The sequence below is a fragment of the Rattus norvegicus genome, chromosome 19 (assembly GCF_021556685.1).
Source record: "Rattus norvegicus strain SHRSP/BbbUtx chromosome 19, alternate assembly SHRSP_T2T, whole genome shotgun sequence".
In the NCBI taxonomy this organism is placed as follows: Eukaryota; Metazoa; Chordata; class Mammalia; order Rodentia; family Muridae; genus Rattus; species Rattus norvegicus.
Window position 1 is genome coordinate 44,289,323 of NC_141552.1, and position 19,273 is coordinate 44,308,595.

The 19,273-nt window shown below is 45.5% G+C and overlaps 1 protein-coding gene and 1 pseudogene across 1 annotated transcript; both read left to right on the plus strand.

Moving 5' to 3' along the window:
* The first annotated feature begins 1,641 nt into the window (after positions 1 to 1,641).
* Positions 1,642 to 1,782, plus strand: Rnu4-27-ps1 (RNA, U4 small nuclear 27, pseudogene 1; annotated as a pseudogene).
* Positions 1,783 to 1,931: 149 nt separating this feature from the next.
* Reeld1 (reeler domain containing 1) lies at positions 1,932 to 17,438 on the plus strand. The gene is given in 8 exon segments (XM_087596694.1): positions 1,932 to 2,175; positions 4,786 to 5,008; positions 7,026 to 7,314; positions 15,388 to 15,527; positions 15,764 to 15,787; positions 15,996 to 16,051; positions 17,001 to 17,140; positions 17,143 to 17,438. Coding segments are annotated over 8 exon segments (1,278 nt in total). The 5' UTR covers positions 1,932 to 1,973; the 3' UTR covers positions 17,347 to 17,438.
* The last annotated feature ends 1,835 nt before the right edge of the window (positions 17,439 to 19,273 follow it).

Sequence of the window (19,273 nt, forward strand, 5' to 3'; positions counted from 1 at the left end):
CCACCATTTTCTTCATCTCCGCTGTCATAACTAACATCACTAAGGTTTTTTTTTTTTTTTTAGGATGTATTCTTTTGCCTTTTAACCTACTGTTAAAGAGGGTACTGCCTTCAGTTACAAATAATAACCAGACGTTAGCAGTGCCTGAGCATGGGGATACAAAAGGGTTAAAAATGTATCTTTAAATGCCTAAGATTGTGATAAATATTCTAGAACCCCTGCAAATGTAGAGCTAGTAATGTTGGGAGTGTTGTGTGACAAACTTTCACTGTGAAGACTCAACACACACATCTGATCACCCCAGACAGGAACCCATGACAGACAGGACAGCTGTGGCTCAAAGACAGCTGCATCACCAAGGCCCAGCCCAGCATGGGCGACAGCTCACAAACATGGGAACCATAGCACACTCCGCAGCCTGCAGGCAGCCCAACAGGCTGGAGTGTGTCCTTTCCAGGTGCCTGGGTTGGTCTAAACCTCTCCCAGCAGATGGTCTGGTCTCAAGTCTTCTTTCTGTCTTTTCTTCTGAGAGTCATCTTTGCAACTCGGCTTCCTCTCCTCTGAGAGGGACTCTCAACATTTACTGCCTACTTTGGTCAGTTTCAGGGACTTCCTAACCTATTTTGAGTTGTTTACATTCCTGTTTAAGGAGCTTCCTGCAGGATGGAATGCTTCAACCTCAGAGGAAACTGTAACAGAACCGGGAAACACAGACCAATTCTAGACAGTCTGGGGGCTTTGGGGAAGAGTCAGACACAGGTCTCAAAAAGAAAGGTGGGGAGCAATTAGGAAAAACTCTTCATATTGACCTTCAGTTCCCATCTATGTACCTGTATGCACACATGTGCACATATACATTAACAAAAACAGGGACAATAAGCACACACCTACACATACACATGGTGTATAATCACACACACACACACACACACACACACACACACACACCTGCACACACAACACACACATACATACACATACATCTGAGCACACATGGTGTATAGTCACTCAGACATAGATACACACAGAGATTTTTTTTAAAGATAGGTTAAAATGCGGTAAAAAAATCTATAAACACTCTTCTTTTTTCTTTTAAAACATATTGAAATTAAGAATGTCCTTTAAGCAAAACTAATTTGCCATAACAGAAGGGGAACTGAAGCAGGTTTTTCTCTCTCAGAACTACTAGGTCTTAATTTATCTATTTTTATCACTTTATTGTAATGAACCAACAAATAAAGACATCACATGGCTCTTTAAGAAAGCACTCAAATACTTTCCTACTACCAAATTCTGTGCATCTCAGAGAACTTCTACATGGTAAGATCAGCCATTCTAAGCCTGGGAGATTACCTTGGGGTTTAGAAAAAAAGTTCGTAGTGTTTAGAAATGAACACTTTGGGGGCTGGAGAGATGGCTCAGTGGTTAAGAGCATTGACTGCTCTTCCAGAGGTCCTTAGAGGTCAAATCCCAGCAACCACATGGTGGCTCACAACCATCTGTAATAGGATCTGATGTCCTTTTCTGGTGTGTCTGAGGACAGGTACAGTGTACTTATATTAAATAAATAAATAAATAAATAAATAAATAAATAAATAAATCTCTAAAAAGTAAAAATAAATCATTAACAAAAATAAACACAGCTTTGTGCAGTGGCAGTATTGTAGCCAATGAGGTTTATCTGAGGTGCGATTATTGCTAATTGAAAACTTTTCCCAATACCCCGCCATGACAACTTGCAATATAGTTGGCATTGGCAATTTTTGACAGTCTCTATGGAAACTGAATTAAAAAAAATAAACACTTTCCATAACCAGACTTGTATTTTTGACACCGACCTTGGGACCAGCACTAAAATTATCGCAGAGGCAAAGGGAGCCTAGGATTCAGGCCAGCATGTCTGAAGATCTCACTGCATCTTCTTCGGGACAGGAACTGTGGCCAATGTTTGTCAGGTCTCAAGAAAGCCCAGGATGAGAATTCTAGCTGCCCTTTCAAGCTGGACTTGTGCCACCCTGACTCTAGCTTCCTGCTCAGCTACCTTTCCCCCTGGTGCCAGGACCCAGGCCTGTGAAGATATGTGGCCTAGGCACACACAAACCCTGCCCAACCACCCTGGTCCCCACTACATCCATACTAGCAGGTCTTCCTGCTTGCCAGGAACTAAGATTCCAGGTTTGTGTGTTACTGTCACAGGAGTGTGAGTTCTAGGGTAAAGTACCCAGTGTGTTTGCCCCAGGAAGGTACTCCCTGAATTACAGTATGCTTAAGTCCCAGGAAACAATGATTTGACTAAAAAGAAACATGCAGTTTTTGTATCATGAAAAGCACACAATGTCTAATGTCTGTACTGACAGTAATCATTATTAGGAAAGAGAACACAACTGAGATTGTTACAAAAGATTATTGGCCAATACTGTAAGATACAAATATGTCTTATCACAGATAACTAGTGTGTTTACCCTGAGCAATTTTCATGTGCCATGTGTGTGTGTGTAAAATATGCACTTGGTCATTTATCACTATAACAATTCATGCATCTTCAGTAAGAGATGAAAGTCTTATTAAATATAGTAACTATTTCTCCATCTGTTCCAACGTATCAGGATTCAACTGTAGGTGGATAAACAGTTAAAAATAAAATATGCCCAGCACTCAGGAGGCCTTGAATTAAATCTCCAGCATAAACTAACTAACTAACTAACTAACTAACTAACTAACTAACTAACCAACCAACCAACCAACCAACTAGAAAGCAAAACAGCTCCTGATAACCTCAGGTCTTTCAATTTGGTTAGGTCAGGGAGCTCTCGTAAGTGAACTCACAGAACATGATGTTGTTGCTTCTGGATCCCTTCCATTCCATGCTTTCAGGGGCTGCTGCTGATGTTTTAGGATGCATCAGAGAGAACTGCATTTTAGTGTAGCAAGCTTTGTTACTGCCAGAGAGTGAAAGGTTTATGGGTCTAGCACTTGTGAACAAGTACTGCAGTTTTCCCATAGTTCTACCAATCTTAGTTTTTTAAAAAAAAAATCACACATTTTATTATTTGCTAATAGATGAAATAGCCTCTTTTATGTGAATGTGTGTGCATGTGCGTGCATGCGCGTGCATGCACGGGAGCGCGTACATGCCACGCATCCCTATGTATGTAGGTCAGAGAACAACTTGAAGGAGTGGATTCTTTCCTTCCACCATTTAGGTTCTAGGGGTCAAACATGGGTCATCAGGTTTAGTAGCAAACACTCTGATTTGCTGAGCCATCTTGTTGACCCAAGAACACTCTTTAAACAGTGACAGAGCTTATTATATTTTCTGTTTGTGTCATTTCATCATTTGAGGAGGTCAGACTTTGTATATTTATACTTACATTAAGTATAATAACTGTAATCACTCTGTCTCTATACATCACATGCCCGGAAAGACTCCTCTGAGACCTACCCTCAGCTACTCTGTATCCATCGCAGACATAGCCTCAGCTACTCTGTATCCATCGCAGACATAGCCTCAGCTACTCTGTATCCATCCCAGACATAGCCTCAGCTACTCTGTATCCATTGCTCACCTTACAGATTCCAAATATTCCCCAGAGCCCACCATTTGTCCTTAGATTTCATCTGCATTCAGTTATTTTTAAATATAACAAACTTTATTCCCCTTGGTTTTTCAGTTGAACTTTGGCATAATTTTTTTTCTCTTTTTTTTAATATGGTAGATACATCCATAAAACGTAATGGATAAAATTTAAAACCCCAAGCTAAGCTCCCAGGCTTAGAATGGCTGATCTCACCATGTAGAAGTTCTCTGAGATGCTCAGAATTTGGTAGTAGGAAAGTATTTGAGTGCTTTCTTAAAGAACAACATGATGTCTTTATTTGTTGGTTCATTACAATAAAATGATAAAAATAAATAAATGAAAACCAAGTAGTTCTGGGAGGGAAAAACCTGCTTTAGTTCCCCTTTTGTTATGGCAAATTAGTTTTGCTTAAAAGGACATTCTTAATTTCAATATGTTTTAAAAAGAAAAAAGAACAGTGATTATAGACTTTTCATTGCATTTTAACCTATCTTTAAAAAAACCTGTGTGTTTATCTGTGTGACTATATGCTATGTATGTCCAGGTGTGTGTGTGTGTGTGTGTGTGTGTGTGTGTGTGTGTGTGTGTGTGTGAGAGAGAGAGAGAGAGAGAGAGAGAGAGAGAGAGAGAGAGAAGGGGGGAGGGGGAGGGGGAGACTACATGCCACTTATATGCAGGTGTCCATGGAGTCCAGAGAGGTCAGCAGGTCCCTGGAGCTGGACTTGCGTGTTGTCTTACACTGCCTGGCATGAGTGTTGGCAATGGAACTCCTGCCCAACACGGCAGTTGTTCTTAACCACTGAGCACCTCTCCATCCCTTTATGTACCTTTTTATCCAAATGAAGTTTATTTTGGCATGAAATAGGTGTTCAGTTTTCCCCACTATTGGACTACTCATGCCTAAGGGAAGAGGTAGCTTTACTCTTTTAGTTTTGAAAACAGTGATGGGCCTGAGTGACCCATGACACTTGGTGGTTGAGTTTGAAAACAGTGATGGGCCTGAGTGGCCATGACACTATGACACTTGGTAGTTGAGTTTGAAAACAGTGATGGGCCTGAGTGGCCATGACACTATGACACTTGGTGGTTGAGTTTGAAAACAGTGATGGGCCTGAGTGGCCATGACACTTGGTGGTTGAGTTTGAAAACAGTGATGGGCCTGAGTGGCCATGACACTATGACACTTGGTGGTTGGGTTCCGTTGCAGCGTCTGTCCAAAGCAGTCGTGACTCCGTGGGCTTTCTGCTGCAGGCACGCAGCAGTGGCTGTCACCAGACAGCGGGCACCTTTGTCTTGACTCCTGGCCATTCTAAACTGATGACTTGTTTAGAAGAGGCAGATACTGTCACTCACTCTGACAGCACCCTGAAGAGGACACTTTTGTTCATAAGGAAAGCCCCTGCCCAGCCTGTGGAGGATATTAGATTCCCGTAAGAGAGAGCAGTGTGCCCCTCAGTAACTGGCACGCTTACCTTTCCCCCTCTTACAGACTTCTTCTATGGCCACTTTAGAGTAAGTGCTGGGCCCCTGCGGCCTTCCCTGCGCACGACCCACAGTCGTCGGGGGTTCCTCCTGGTGCCGAAGAATCGCACCTGAGCCCTGAAAAAAGTATAAAAGAGTCGGTCCCAGAGACGGAAAGCCAGAGTGAAGGAGGCAGACAGACAGACAGACACTTTCCTGGCCCCAGTCTCAGGGCCATATTCTCTAAAAGTGGGAAGAATGAGATGTGTGGGGTGGTCTTCACCTCCTGGGAGGCTAAGGCAGGAGATCGCTGAGCCCAGGCGTTTGGGCCAGCCAGTGCAACAGCCGTGTACTAGCTCAAAAGAAGGGCTGGGGAGATAGCTCAGCCTGTAAAGTGCCTACTGTGTGAGAAAGAAGACCTGAGTTTAATCTCCAGGCCCACATTAAAAAACGGACATGGTAGCCCACCCCACCCCCGTGTCATCCCAGTCCCGGGGAGGCAAAGACAAGCAGATCCTAGGGCTCCCTGGTCAGACACCCTGTCTGAATCAGTGGCTCTGTCTAAACAAGGTGGGCAGTGTCTGCCTGATGAATGACAACCTGAACTTATATCTCACCTACACAAACACACACACACACACACACACACACACACACACTCACACACATGCACATATACTCACACACACTCACACTCACACACTCACACTCACACACACTCACACACACACTCACACACACACACCTGCACACACGAGCACACATTCACACATGTGCAGCTGTACACACACGAGTGTGTACACAGATGTATACACACATTCTTAAAAACAAACTGGGCACTGTAATGTCAGCATGTACCTCCCGGGGCTTTATGACTATGAAAGAGCCCCACATGTGCAGGGCGGCTGAGGCTAACGCCTCAGACCAGTCACCTGCTTCTCAGGCTGTGTGGAATTACTTCACAGAGCACTTACACAGTACTGCATAAGTATTGCCCGTACTCAAAATGAGATACGATTTTATTACATTGTGCAAGTGGTGTGCGTGTGTGCATGCGTGCGTGCGTGCGTGCGTGCGTGCGTGCGTGTGTGAAGGTGAGGACATATGCCATCGCCCCTGTGTGGAGATTGGCTCGTGTTGGAGTCTCCTTCCATTCTGTGGGTCCTGGGGGTTGATGCCTCTGAGTTCTGGAATAACACATGTAACCTACCACACCTTGCTTGTGAATGCTTTAACGATTTAGCTGACAGGGTGCGGCCAGGGGCTGGTAATCAGTTGAAGAACTGAAGATGAAAACCTCCCAATTGAGTCTAAACAATCTAAGAAGAGGCTCTTTTGTCAAAATGAATTCTTCGGTCTGGTTTGGGTTTGGGTTTGGGGGTAATCCTGTGTGTGTGATCTTCTGTTGTCGTAAAATTATACAAATGGTCTTCTTTTACCCCTCTAGGTCCGGCACCACTGTGCCCCAAGATATCTGCTAGATATCTTACAAGAAATACACAGGCCAACTCCGTGGCGGCCAGTGTCTCTGCCGCCACACTCTCCCAAAGTCAAATCCCCATGAGAAAGAACACACAACCCAATAACCTCTGATCCAACTGATAAGATATAGTTGCCCACCTAAACACACAAAGTCCTATACACATCCATCCCTTAAGAACATTCATAACAACCTGTAAATGCACAGAGTGGAATCTTAACGTCAGCCTCCATGTTCTCTCTCCACGGCTTCTCCTCCAGTCTCCCCTCCTCTCCTCCTCTTCCCTCAAACTTCTCTCCCGCCCATCCTCCCTTCTTGTCCGATGACAGGCCTCGTTCTGTCTCGTACCTGCCTCAGCTGTATGACATCATCTCACAATCTTCAGTAGATACCTGTATTTACTGAGGAGGAATAACATGGCTGCACACACGCTCCTAATGGCTATTGAACATTCCTATATTAAAGGAGTGAAGTTATCCTAAGGGAAATAAAATGACACCCTCCAGTTCTGTGCACCTAGACTCCCGTTCTTCAGTGTCTAATCTGCTCTCCCCTGGTATTGGGGTAGTCCAGGGAATTGCCTACCAGAAACTCAGTCTGAGTCCCTGGTTTTGTTTCTGTGGTCCACCAATCACCAAGTCATATATCATGCTGTGGGTCAGGAGTGAATCACCCTTAGTGCCTCGACAGACACACAGTGTCTCTGCCACCCTCTACCACATGCAACCTGGGTCACCAGCGCAAGCACCTTACTGGAGGCCAGATGCTGCCAGAGAACTGGCCCAGCTACGGCTTGCTGGTTGCTCACATGCCTGGTTCCCAGCGTCATTTTAAAGTGCTCTATTTCTACTTGTAGCTTGCTGATGCCGGTTCCTGTCCCCCATAAAACAAGCAAACTGCACCTGCCCCGAGCAGCTGCAGCTGCCTCCAGGGACCTGATGGGGGTTCTGGGGGGGGGGCACTTGTACTTTCAACATTTGTTGCAGCAAACAGGTTTTATTAACTCAATATACTGAATTGATCTGAGCCCCCCGGGGTGAGGGCACTTAGAACTGTGCTACAAAACTGGGAGACAACACACACCTTGGGAGAACTCTGTGCTTGTGGGTAGCACAATGTCTCAGTGTTCCCCTGGATCTGTGAAGCTACGGGTGCTTCCCCTCCTCCTCCACTTCCTCCTCTTCTCTCTTTCTCCTTCTCTTCCTGATCTCTTCTCTCTTCTTCTTCTTCTTCTCCACCCGCAATCAGGTAACTCAAAACCCACCTACCTCTAAATGCTCCAGTAGTTGACTGTAGCCATTTTTATCTACACCATAGTTTTAAATCAAGGAACAAGGTTTGCACAACAAAAGCTTGTAACAGTGAGGATTCACTCATAGGCCTAGACCTTCAGGTACAGAATCTAGCATTATAATACCAACCTCAACATAAACCATAGGCCACAGGCATTTTAATTGACAGGTCATACATCCATATATCCACAAGATAGTCTCTCTACATTCTCCTCCTTCTCCTCCTCCTTCTCTCTTCACCCTATTTTCTGTTATAAAACCCACACAATATATATTTTAGATAAGTTGGCCTCAACATCACTATGTAACTAAAGATGACCTTGAACTTCTGATGCTCTTGCCTCCATGGCAGATTATCCAGTGCTGGAGATGGAACTCAAGGCATCACGCAGAAGGCTCTTTGCAGCCGAGACTGGGGAGGAGAATGAGGAATGAGAGTGTCTCGCTGGGAATTCACCTTTTCCTTGCTGACCTGCTTTTGAAACAGACCGACCTTCTTTCGAAACAAAGAAACGAAGATGCCTAAAACAAACAATGCCAACCTCCTAACTAAAAGTTCTCCTGGCGTGGGACCTTCCCATTAGTTGTCTTTCTGAAACGTCTATGAGCAAACACACCCGTAGCACCTCAGTGGAGGTTTGAACCAGCCATGTCCTCCACGGGCTCCAGTGTTTGAACACGTGGCCCCCAGTTGGTGGCGCAGTTTGATCTTGTGAAATCTTTAGGAGGTGTGGCCTTACTGAGGAAGTATGTCACTGGTGACAAGCTCCTGAGGTTTTATAGCCTGGCCTGACTTCCTATTCTTCTGTTTCCTGATCGCCAGTCTAGCCTTAATCTCTTGCAGCCATGCCTTCCTTCCATCTGTCCCCTTGGGAGTTATAAACCAGAGTAATCTGTTGGGGTGTTTTGTTTTGTTTGTTTTGTTTTTGTTTTTATTGCGTAGCTGGCCTAGAACTCACTATGTAAACTACCATGGCCTTGGACTCACAGAGGACCTCCTGCCTCTGTCTCCAGGGTGCTAGGTTAAAGGTGAGTGCCACCACACAGCCCCCTCACTTGCTGTTGGTTGGAGTTTGCTCAGGCTCAGCCACAGATGTAGTTAACAGAGTACCAGTAGTGGCCAACCCTCTTTTCCTGTTCTCACCCCAAAACCCCCTTTTTCTCCTGTTCATCAGCACAGCTCCTAAGCTTTTCCCACCAAGACACTCACTCCTAAAAGCAGAGCAAAGATTACAGGCTCAGAAGGCTGGCCCAGAGCAAAGCCTGCTCACCTGGCCCATCTTTAACGTGCCATAGCTCATTTGACAAGTCAGGCAAATGTTACATTCCAATTTAAGCATAACCAGGTCTGCTTCCTTACAGACACCCTGAGAGCGAGACTTTAAAGGCAACACCACACTTAGGTGTGGAGCTCCCACCCCCTTGGATGCTGCCTCACATACTGGGAGATGTATACTCTGCTGTGTCAGATGCCAGCCTGGGTAGCCAACAGGGTGACATAGTGCGGCCCATTGCCTTTCCCTAGTGATTCCCAAGGCTAAGGGCTGTGTGCTTTATGTGTGCATTTGTGTTCTAATGGGTGCACTAATGAAACAAACTCTTTAGTAAGATTCAGTAGTTAAAATCTGTAACTTTGTCATAATTTGGAAAGAGTAGATGAAAGAGGCCTGCCTACAGAACCCCCCCAGGACACTTCGGGGTGCTGTCCCTCCCCCTTAGGTATGATCAACATTATGTGTCATGCCTTTGCTCTGACAACCCTCTAACTAGACTGTTCCTTAAAGGCCCTACGTGACTTCCAAGGTGCATTCCCAATAGCTCCTGGGGGAAACCTTCCTGTGTTTCTTGGTAGGCAAGTGCTACCATCCACTCGGGCTTCTGCAGCGTGATGCCTTGTTCTGAGTAATTTATAAATAACACACCTGCCTTTCTCAGAGTTCTGGAGGCTGGGAAATCCAAGATCAAGTTTAGATCACTTCTGTATCTGGTGAGGGCCAGATGGTGTGTTCTACACATCTTTCCATGGAAGAAGGAATACGCTTATTTTCTCAGACCTCTCCTAAGGGCGTGAAACCCTGGTGGCCCACTTACTCCTTCCTGGCTCCGCCTCTTACTACAGTGCACTGGAGTTAGATGTCAGCAAACAGAAGAGTGGAGGAGTGGGGTGTTCACACCACTGCAGCTGCTAGGGTAACTAACTGTTCCCCCAACACTGCTCATCCTCCCTGAGTTTCAAAGTTGGTCACACAAGGGCTTTTTTTCTTCCTAGACTGGGTGTTTAGAGACAAGTCGAGGTCTACTCATTTCTGCATCTGTAGACACCACAATAACGCCAGCATGCAGTGGGCCTGTGGGAAATACCTAAACATACAAGAGGTCAGGCATTTACTCTGTGTTCGGACTAGGATGCTGCTTTCCTCAAGTTTCTGTGAGAAGGAAACGTTGGAACAAAAGAATGTCATGCAAGGCCCAAAAATTGTCTACCGACATTGTCTGAGCAAGCACCGCCTGCCAGCCATGCAGTTGACCAGCGGAGGGAGCCTGCTGCTCTGTGCCGAGAACCATACTTCTCTCCTGTGTAACACCCCTAGTTTGACTCTGCCCCTCAAAATCTGCCCTTACTGGCCCCATTTTGCAGATGAATTGTTCTTCCCAGCTTACGCCCATGGTCCCATAAATTCCATCCCTCCTTTCTCCAATCTGGCCTACTGAGAAAGCCTCCGAACAGAAAAGCCCAGTCCCGCATTTCTGAAGCTGTCCCAACCCCCAACCACTTGAAGTCACCATCAATCCAAGCCCCACCTCCTCCATGCCTCACCCCCACTTCCCCACCCCTCTACATACACCCAGCATGGTGCATACACAAGTCTTCACCTACACCTTCACCTACAGTCTATAAAAAAACTCCCAAGCCATCCTCTGCCTATGACCTTTTCTGGTCATTTTCAGCTGAATTAGCTTATTTCTTCAGTGGAGAAAACTTTTCACTCATCAGGACTGGGGAGATGGCTGGGCAGTTGAGTCAACTGCTCTTGCAGAGGACTGGGGATTGGTTCTAGTGCCCACAACCACTTGTAACTCTGATTCCAGGGGATCTGACACCTCAGACCTCAGCAGGCACCTGAATTCATATATGCATTACGCACTCATGTATGTATCATCCTCACACACATACATGTACTCAAGTAAGGAAAAGATGATTGTCTGGTACACCTGTCAAGAACGGCCGAGTGAAACTTGAATCCAGACAGTACTCTCTCTGCAGTGTGCTCTTGCCCACCCACTGCCACCCATTGCCCCATTCCTGTGGCCGTGGGCCCTCACATTTGAAAGGGTGCCCAGTAACTTTCCATTTGCCCAACAACATTAACTAGATGCCAGCGGGAAGTCAAATGGTAGAAGGGCAGCGATTTGGTCTCTACTCAAGGGAGACGCCAAAGTCACTACTGTCACCAGGGAAACAGTGTTAATATTACAGCAGAAAGCCCTAGGGCTTTATTTTTTAAATCTGATTTTCAGGGTTCTACTTTTCTTCCAATTTTAGAACCAGTTTTTGGCAGAGGGAATTGTGGAGATCAGAGGATTCTTAAGTGAATGTACATTGTTAGATGTGGGCACAGCCATGTCGAGGACCCTAGTGCCTGAGATCCATGGGAATGTATATTGGGAGATGTGGGCATGTTATGCCCAAGTCACAGGGACCCCAAAGACCATGGAGGAGCCAATTCCTGTGCAAACACACAAGGGTTTTTATTACAAGCTTGTGAGCAAGGACTTTCACCATCACAGTGGGTCAGAAGTGAGAGCCTCAAGTTTGGAGGTGGGAGGTATTTATTTTGTATTATGGTTACAGCAAAATTGGGAAATTTCCATATGTGTTAGCAACTTATTGTTTTTTAATTGCATTTTATTTACATTTTAAATGTTATCCATTTCCTGGTTTCCCCTCCAGAAACCTGCTATCCCCTCTCCTCCCTGCTTCTATGAGGGTGCTCCCTCACCCACCCACTCCCTCTCACCTCCACACCCTAACATTTCCCTACACTGGGACATTAAGTCTTCACAGGACCAAGGGCCTCTCCTTCCATTGACGCCCAACAAGGCCATCCTCTACTACGTATATGGCTGGAGCCATAGGTCCATTCCTGTGTTCTCTTGGGATGGTGGTTTCATCCCTGGGAGCTCTGGGGGGTCTGGTTGGTTGATATTGTTGTTCTTCTTATGGGGTTGCAAACTCCTTCAGCTCTTTCAGTCCTTTCTCTAACTCCTCCATTGGGGACCCCGTTCTTAGTTCAGTGGTTGGCTGTGAGCATCCACCTCTGTATTTGTCAGACTCTGGCAGAGCCTCTCAGGAGACAGCTACATCAGTCTTCTGTCAGCATTCACTTCTTGGCATCCACAATATTGTCTGAGTTTGGTGTCTGTATATGGGATAGATACCCATGTGGGGCAGTCTCTGGGTGATCTTTCAGTCTCTGCTCCACACTTTGTCTCTCTATTTCCTCCTGTGAGTAGTTTTGTTCCCCTTCTAAGAAGGTCTGAAGCATCCACACTTTGGTCTTCCTTCTTCTTGAGCTTCATATGATTTTTGAACTGTATCTTGGGTGTTCCAAGCTTTGGGGCTAATATCCACTCATCAGTGAGTACATACCATGTGTGTTCTTTTCTGATTGGGTTACCTCACTCAGGATGATATTTTCAAGTTCAATCCATTTACTTAAGAATTTCATGAAGTCATTGTTTTTAATAGCTGAATAGAATTCCATTGTGTACCACATTTTCTTTTTTTTAAATTGTTTTGCACTGCACATAATATTATCCATTCTGTTTTGTTTTTTAGATATTTTTATTTTATCTTTTTTTTTTCTTTCCGGAGCTGAGAACCAAACCTAGGGCTTTGCGCTTGCTAGGCAAGCACTCTACCACTGAGCTAAATCCCCAACCCCAACACATTTTCAGTATCCATTTCTCTGTTTAAGGATATCTTGGTTCTTTCCAGATTCTGACTATTTTAAATAAGGCCACAATGAACATAGTGGAGCATGTGTCCTTGTTATATGTTGGAACATCTTTTGGGTCTATGCCCAGGAGTGTATAGCTGGGTCCTCAGGTCCAGTTTACTGAGAAACCACCAAACTGATTTCCAGGTGGTTGTACCAGCTTGCAATCCCAGCAACAACGGAGGAGTGTTCCTCTTTCTCCACATCCTTATCAGTATCTGTTGTCACCTGAGCTTTTGATCTTAGCCATTCTGATTGGTATGAGGTGGAATCTCAGATTTGTTTTGGCAAATTGGTATTTTTAGAACTGCATTTCTGGTGTAATCTTCAGTAACCAAACATGAGGGTAAAACCACCTGACAAATAGGATGGCTGGGCCACCTGTCCTCTGCAGGACGTCTTTCGCTATCTCTATGTACCGTGACCCTGCTGTTGTAGCCTGACTGGCTGTTGCTAAGAGGGGGTTGCCATAGGATGCTTGCTCAAGTAGACTTTATGGTTTTCTTCCTGGAATCAAAAATGGAGTTGGTTGGGTTCTACAGGCACAGCCATGACGAGGATTAGTAATTCCTCACACCTATGCGATGGCAAAGCCTTCCCGGGCTGAAGTTCTGAGGAGTGGAAAACCTTCCTCTGATGGACAGTGACTGTTAGTAGTGTTGTGCAAGTGCAAACGCTGTGCACGACTGACCAGTGCATGCAAACCCCAGCAAGCACATCTTCCTCCTCTCTGGCCCTTACACAGACTTGCAAAGTTCGCACTCTGTGCTTGTTCATGATACAAGTTCTGACACTGGTGGCGATCAGAGGGAGCAAAGCCCACCTGACATCAGCTTTTCTGTCCATGTGTTGATGTGTGTGTTCCTTTTCCTTTACTGCTCAGTCAGATTCCTAGGACCTGACGGTGAAGGTCATGATAAGCAATGGTACAGTGGTCCTTATGTTTCCTGCACAGTGGTTACTAAGAATGCACAAGTTTAGAAAGGCAAGAGACTCTTCTTTAAAGAGTTTGGAGAAATAGGTACTTTAGTGTCTTGTCAGGGACTTAATTACTGTGCTGATGGTTTGAATATTGACAATTCTTAGTGACTCTCATTTATTTATGTATTTATTTATTTAGATCTCGTCTCAAGTTTATTTTTAAAAACAGCATAAGACTTTGGTCATCTGCAAATAGTGTGTAGGTGAGTGTGTCACAGCGGTCCATCTGTCTTCACACTGGCAGGAGCCTTTTCTATGGGGCCTTCACAGGGGCCCGGGCACCCTTGGGAGCCTGGGCTGGAGCTGAAGCCTGGGCCTTAGCTGAAGCCTTGGCCTCTGCCTTGGTTAGAACCTTGCGCTTTGGTTGGCAGAGCCTATGACCCTTGGCTATGTAGCTTCAAATCCTCTTCCCAAACTTGGGGTGAGCAATGAAAGCCGGACGGCTGAGTTTGTGGCTGGGACGCCTTGGCATCTTGGACTTGATGGCCTGAGGCTTCACGAGGACCTTGGTGGCCTCTGCACATGCACTCACGGCCTTTGTATTGTTGGCCTCCATCTTCTTCAGGCCTTTCTTGTTGTGCTTCTCGGCAAAGCGCATGTTTCTCAGGATCTTGGGGTCAACCCTATTAAGAGATTTGTATCTTTGTGTCCGGCATTTCTTGATGCCATTTCTGTGCCATTTGTGGGATGGGTTGTGTGCGGTGTGGTTCTTAGACTTGGCCATGACTGTATGGTAAGCCACAGCTCCTGCAGCGCCTGGGACAGGAAGAACAGTGATTCTCATATATGATCATCCTGAAAGCATATTAGACTCTACACCATTTACCGTTATCATAGTTGAGTGCATCAGCCAATGCAGGATGAAATGCCCGCTCTGTCTTTTTGAGGTGTCTTTAGGTCTCTGATTGATTCCCAGTGCCCCATTTATCGTTAATACAGAAATTCTAAGAAGTCTTTGCTTTTGTCCTTACGTGAGCTAAAGATGGGTGCTGAGGTTTTGTCTTTTGCTCTCTATTATAATGCTAAGTGTGGACTCCCAAGACCTGGAGTCTGCACACAGTCCCTGTGATCCTGCTCCAAGTTATTTCTGGTAAATACATATGCCAACAGTCCATTCCTGGGCATAAGAGACATAGGTGGAGTTTAGGTTTCGCAGGCTTAGAATTGGAGGAGAACCATGAAGGGAGAAGAAGAAGGCAGGCAGAGGAAAGAAAAGGCCATGTGCTAGATACGCCATAAAAACATGGCCCTGAGGACTGGCAGTTGAAGTGCAGATGGAGCATAGTAAAGAGTAAGCAATAATTCAGGGTTATTGACAGGAAAGTACATTCCAACAACATGGAGGGGGGAGGCAGCTGCCCAGCTATTGTGCTCTTTAGGACTTACTGTTACTTTATATTTATAAAGGCTGTGTGTATTCTTTTAGCTGGGAATTCAATAACCAAAGGTGGGATAGAAACCCCAGGCCAGGATTAAAATAATTTCTACAACAGATATGAACATTCTGGACACTGCTTTTTCCAGCATTATGGTGACAAAGTTATCATGAGACACAAAGAGTCTTAGTCATCTTCACACACATCTACCGTCAGTAGCAATGCCAGAAACTCAGTAGAGAGATCAACCCAATCTTACAACCATCCCTGGATGTCTGTAAGTTGGAGACACTTATGACTCTCAGAAAAGGCTCCCCAGACAGTGTTGTTTCCATCCCCAGCACCCACCATAGGCAATAGCTGATGAGGTGTGTCATTGAATTGAACAGCGCTAACCACTTAGCTATTTGGGAGTCTAACAGAAAAAAGAAGATGGTGGCCAGATTTATGATTAGATGTGTGATATATCTCCATGGAAACAGAGCTGCTGGCTAGAAGAGCTGGGTATGATAATAACTCAGAGAAGCTGCACCCTGAGATGTGTGTAATAAATAAACTACACTTTTAGAATCTGATATATACTTTTAATGTAAAGTGTCAATATATACTTTTGTATTACGTATTAAACGAATGGCAGTACTCATGTGTTCTTTGCTTTCTCACACCCCTCCCCCAACTCTCCTTTCTGGCATCTGTGTCCAAACTCAGGATTTTTTTCCAGGAAAATCTGATTTATCAAAACACATAGAGGCAAGAGAAAAGATAGATTTTCATTTTAAAGTCTCTATGTCTCCTTTCACCCTTTTAATTCCCTTCCCCACCTTTAGGACTCAGAATGGTCTGAGCTTTGATTCTTTGAAAACCTGCCTGTCCTTGGATAAGGGCGAATAGGTAAGAGTGTGCATAGGGGAGGTGAGACTTGGTATTATAGCCCCAGAGTGGGAAGTGTCCAGATGGGAAAGAGCTAATGGATGAGCAGCCGAAGCCAGAGAGAAAGCAAGTGTATGATGCACAGTGTCCTTGTTCCTAATCAATACCAGCCTTTCCAGTCTATGCAGTGTCTCTGAAGTTATTGGAAATTGTAGAAAATTGATGGTTTTAGTGATTTGTTTTCCCACTTAGCTTTTCTTAGTAATCCTCTTCCCCCCACCTTTATAAAACTAGCCTGAAAGCACTGTGTGGTACCAAGATCAATGAGCAGTATAAAACATACACCCCGAAGATTTACTCTCCCTTTGAGGCTGCAGAAGGAACACCAAATAAAACATGGTATAGTATTTTCACTTAAAGTTATTGGAACCTACAGTAAGAATAAATGTTCCTAACTGCTATGGCCTACCATAAACAGAGATCGTCAATGTTCTCACCAGGAATGAGAGAACTCTTTGTTTGGGTTTGGGAGCCTCTCAGAAGACCCCAAATTTGTTCATGCAAGTAGCCCTGCTCTAGTGGGGGTTTCCATTAGCTACCCATCCCTGCCAGTAACAGATCTTATCTATTTAGTTCTTTAATCTGAGTATTCTAAAGCAAGCAAGAGGCTAGCTTTTCAACGGCTGCATGGGATTCTCTGTGGAATACAAGTGAGTTGCAAACTCACTTGGGTGAAGATCCACTCCTTTGATGATATTTTTCTTTTGTAGGACAAGAAGATAGTCTCTAATAGGCCTGCGATGGGCCCTGCTCCGTACACTGCTCACATTCTCATGCCTCAGCAGGTCAGGTCTGAGTGTGAGTAGAGCTGAGTCAGCCACTCCAAGCCCTGACTTCTGACTTCGGGCACATCTGGGAGCCAGTCAGATTCTTCAAGGGCCTCTGACAGCTCTTTATGTGAGACACCGCACAGGAAACACACTGTGGAACAGGCACTGCAGACGGTGGTGTGGGAAACCTTAGCAAGACTGACCTAAGGCTGGAAGTGAAGCTAGAGGGAGCCAGTGCCTCTTTGGTGATGCAACTTAGAACTGATCAGCTGATTAGCTGGTGATCAGCTGGGAATCCTGCCTGATTTGCCTGTCAGCCACCCTGGGTATGGCCCTGGCTGCTGGACTTTGCCATCTGTACCCTCAGTCTTACCACAAGCGGACAGAAAGGGTCCTTCAGATGCTTCTTACTGCAGATGCTGTTGCCAGGAGTGGCAGTGCGGAGGCTGTGCATGACAGGAGGACAGGTGATAACTGAATCTCTCTGTGGGGGACAAAAACCTTGTCCTCTGAAGAGACCCTCGGACTGGGCCCCTCGGTGGCTCCACAGAGTGCCTTAGTCAAAAACGAGCTAATGAGAATTTCCGACGAGGCCAAGGCCCCCTGTGCCTGCTGTCAGTGTGAAGTGAGCTCAGGAAGCAGCAAAGGGGCAGACTTATCAACAGAGGGAATTCGTCTCCTGCTTTGTTGTCTTAATGCCTGTAATTTTGCTTCTTTTTTCCCTTCTTGCAATTAGACGTTCTGTTTGAAGAGTTAAACTCGACACAATGAATATTGTATAACCTGCTCATTAGCTAGACTCCTGTGGCCGTGAAGCTTCCTCTGTTGCCTGAAGGAGCCCGCAGAAATAGACGTCCTGTCCTCTGTAGTGTCTCAGCCTCATCTCCTCTAACCCTTTGAAAAAAGTCGTGTTGGGGCTTAGCTCTTGCGAGAAAGAAAGATCTGTACTCCTCCCTGTGCCTCTCTAAAGCACCCCAAAAGGAGTTGTCCTTTCACAGTCGACATTCCAAAACTAGTTAGAGGTCGGGCTCAGGAAAGCAGGTGTAGGTGAGGGCAGTCTGTCTGTCTGTCTGTCTGTCTGTCTGTCTGTCTGTCTGTCTGCAAGCACACGATCCTTGGTCGATCACTGTGCAGGCACATGCAGAGCAAGCAGTTTAGAGAACTTGATGGATCACAGCTTGGGAAAGGTATCCACGCAGCGCAAGGCCACAAGCTCCAGAGTGGAACCCGCAAGCCTGTCACCAGGCAGCAGATGTGGGACTTCCCAGTCTTTGCCCTGACGAATAAGGGACTCGTGTTTTCCAGCAGCTGGCAAGCATGCTACCTTTTGCCAAAGGGGACACTAGAAACAACCTGACCAACTTGAAGAGCAGCCATTCCTTGGCTGATTGAGGGAAGAAAGCATCTTTGATGAAGACGATTTGCCCTCCTGACTTTATGAAGCTTGTTTGGTTTAGCAAGGGTACCTAGTACCAGAACGCCAGGTTCTGAGACCATCCATTCTGGTGTTTGTGTGATAACACAATGGGATTAGCTGGAAGCAGAAGTGAACCCATTGCAGAACGGCTACATCTGTATTAATATGGAAACATAAAACCCACCAGTTTGGACAGGAGACTTATCTTCCACCCAAGTCCCAATAGTAAGGTGATGGAAACTGTTGTATTGCATTTTGCCCTCCTATAACTTGATGAAGACAGGCTCACGAAGTTCTAAGAACAAAACACTGTGCCCCATTTAACTGCAAAGACACTGTGTAGACCGATGTGAGAAAAGTGTTGCTTTGATTTTCCCTACTGATTTTAGCTCCTTGGGTATTGACTGAGAGACTCTGCTCTCTTGCATCTGGGGGAGGCAGTGCTTGGAACATTAGGTATATAAAAACCTAGGTAAATTGTATGTCCATGAATGAATGTGTCCTAAGAACACTGAGGAATGAACCAAACATATTTAATTCCGGCGAGTGCGAGGAATATCCCTTCTACAGATCTAATAAACACACACCCTTCTTACTTCTCTCTAAACTGAAGATAAAGATCCCACAAGTGTACCCTTACTTGGCCTTGTCACATGTGCACTGTTCATGAAAACTTTTGAGATCTTCCTGTGCAAGACAGAGTCTGTGTGTGTGTGTGTGTGTGTGTGTGTGTGTGTGTGTCTCCTGGTATGTGTCTATCTGTGTGTGTGGCTGAGTGTGTCTGTATTTGTCTCTGTGTGTGTCTGTCTGTGTGAGTATCTGTGTGTATGTCTGTTGTAGGGAGCTGTATTGGATTTGGGCCTGGCTGCTTTGTGACTGTATAGCTCAAAGTGGCTACGTGACTCTGGGCTATATGGCCACAGATACTCAGGCCTAAGATGACTGCCATAAAGTCTTGAGATTGTTGGACAAAAGCCTCTCCCATGAA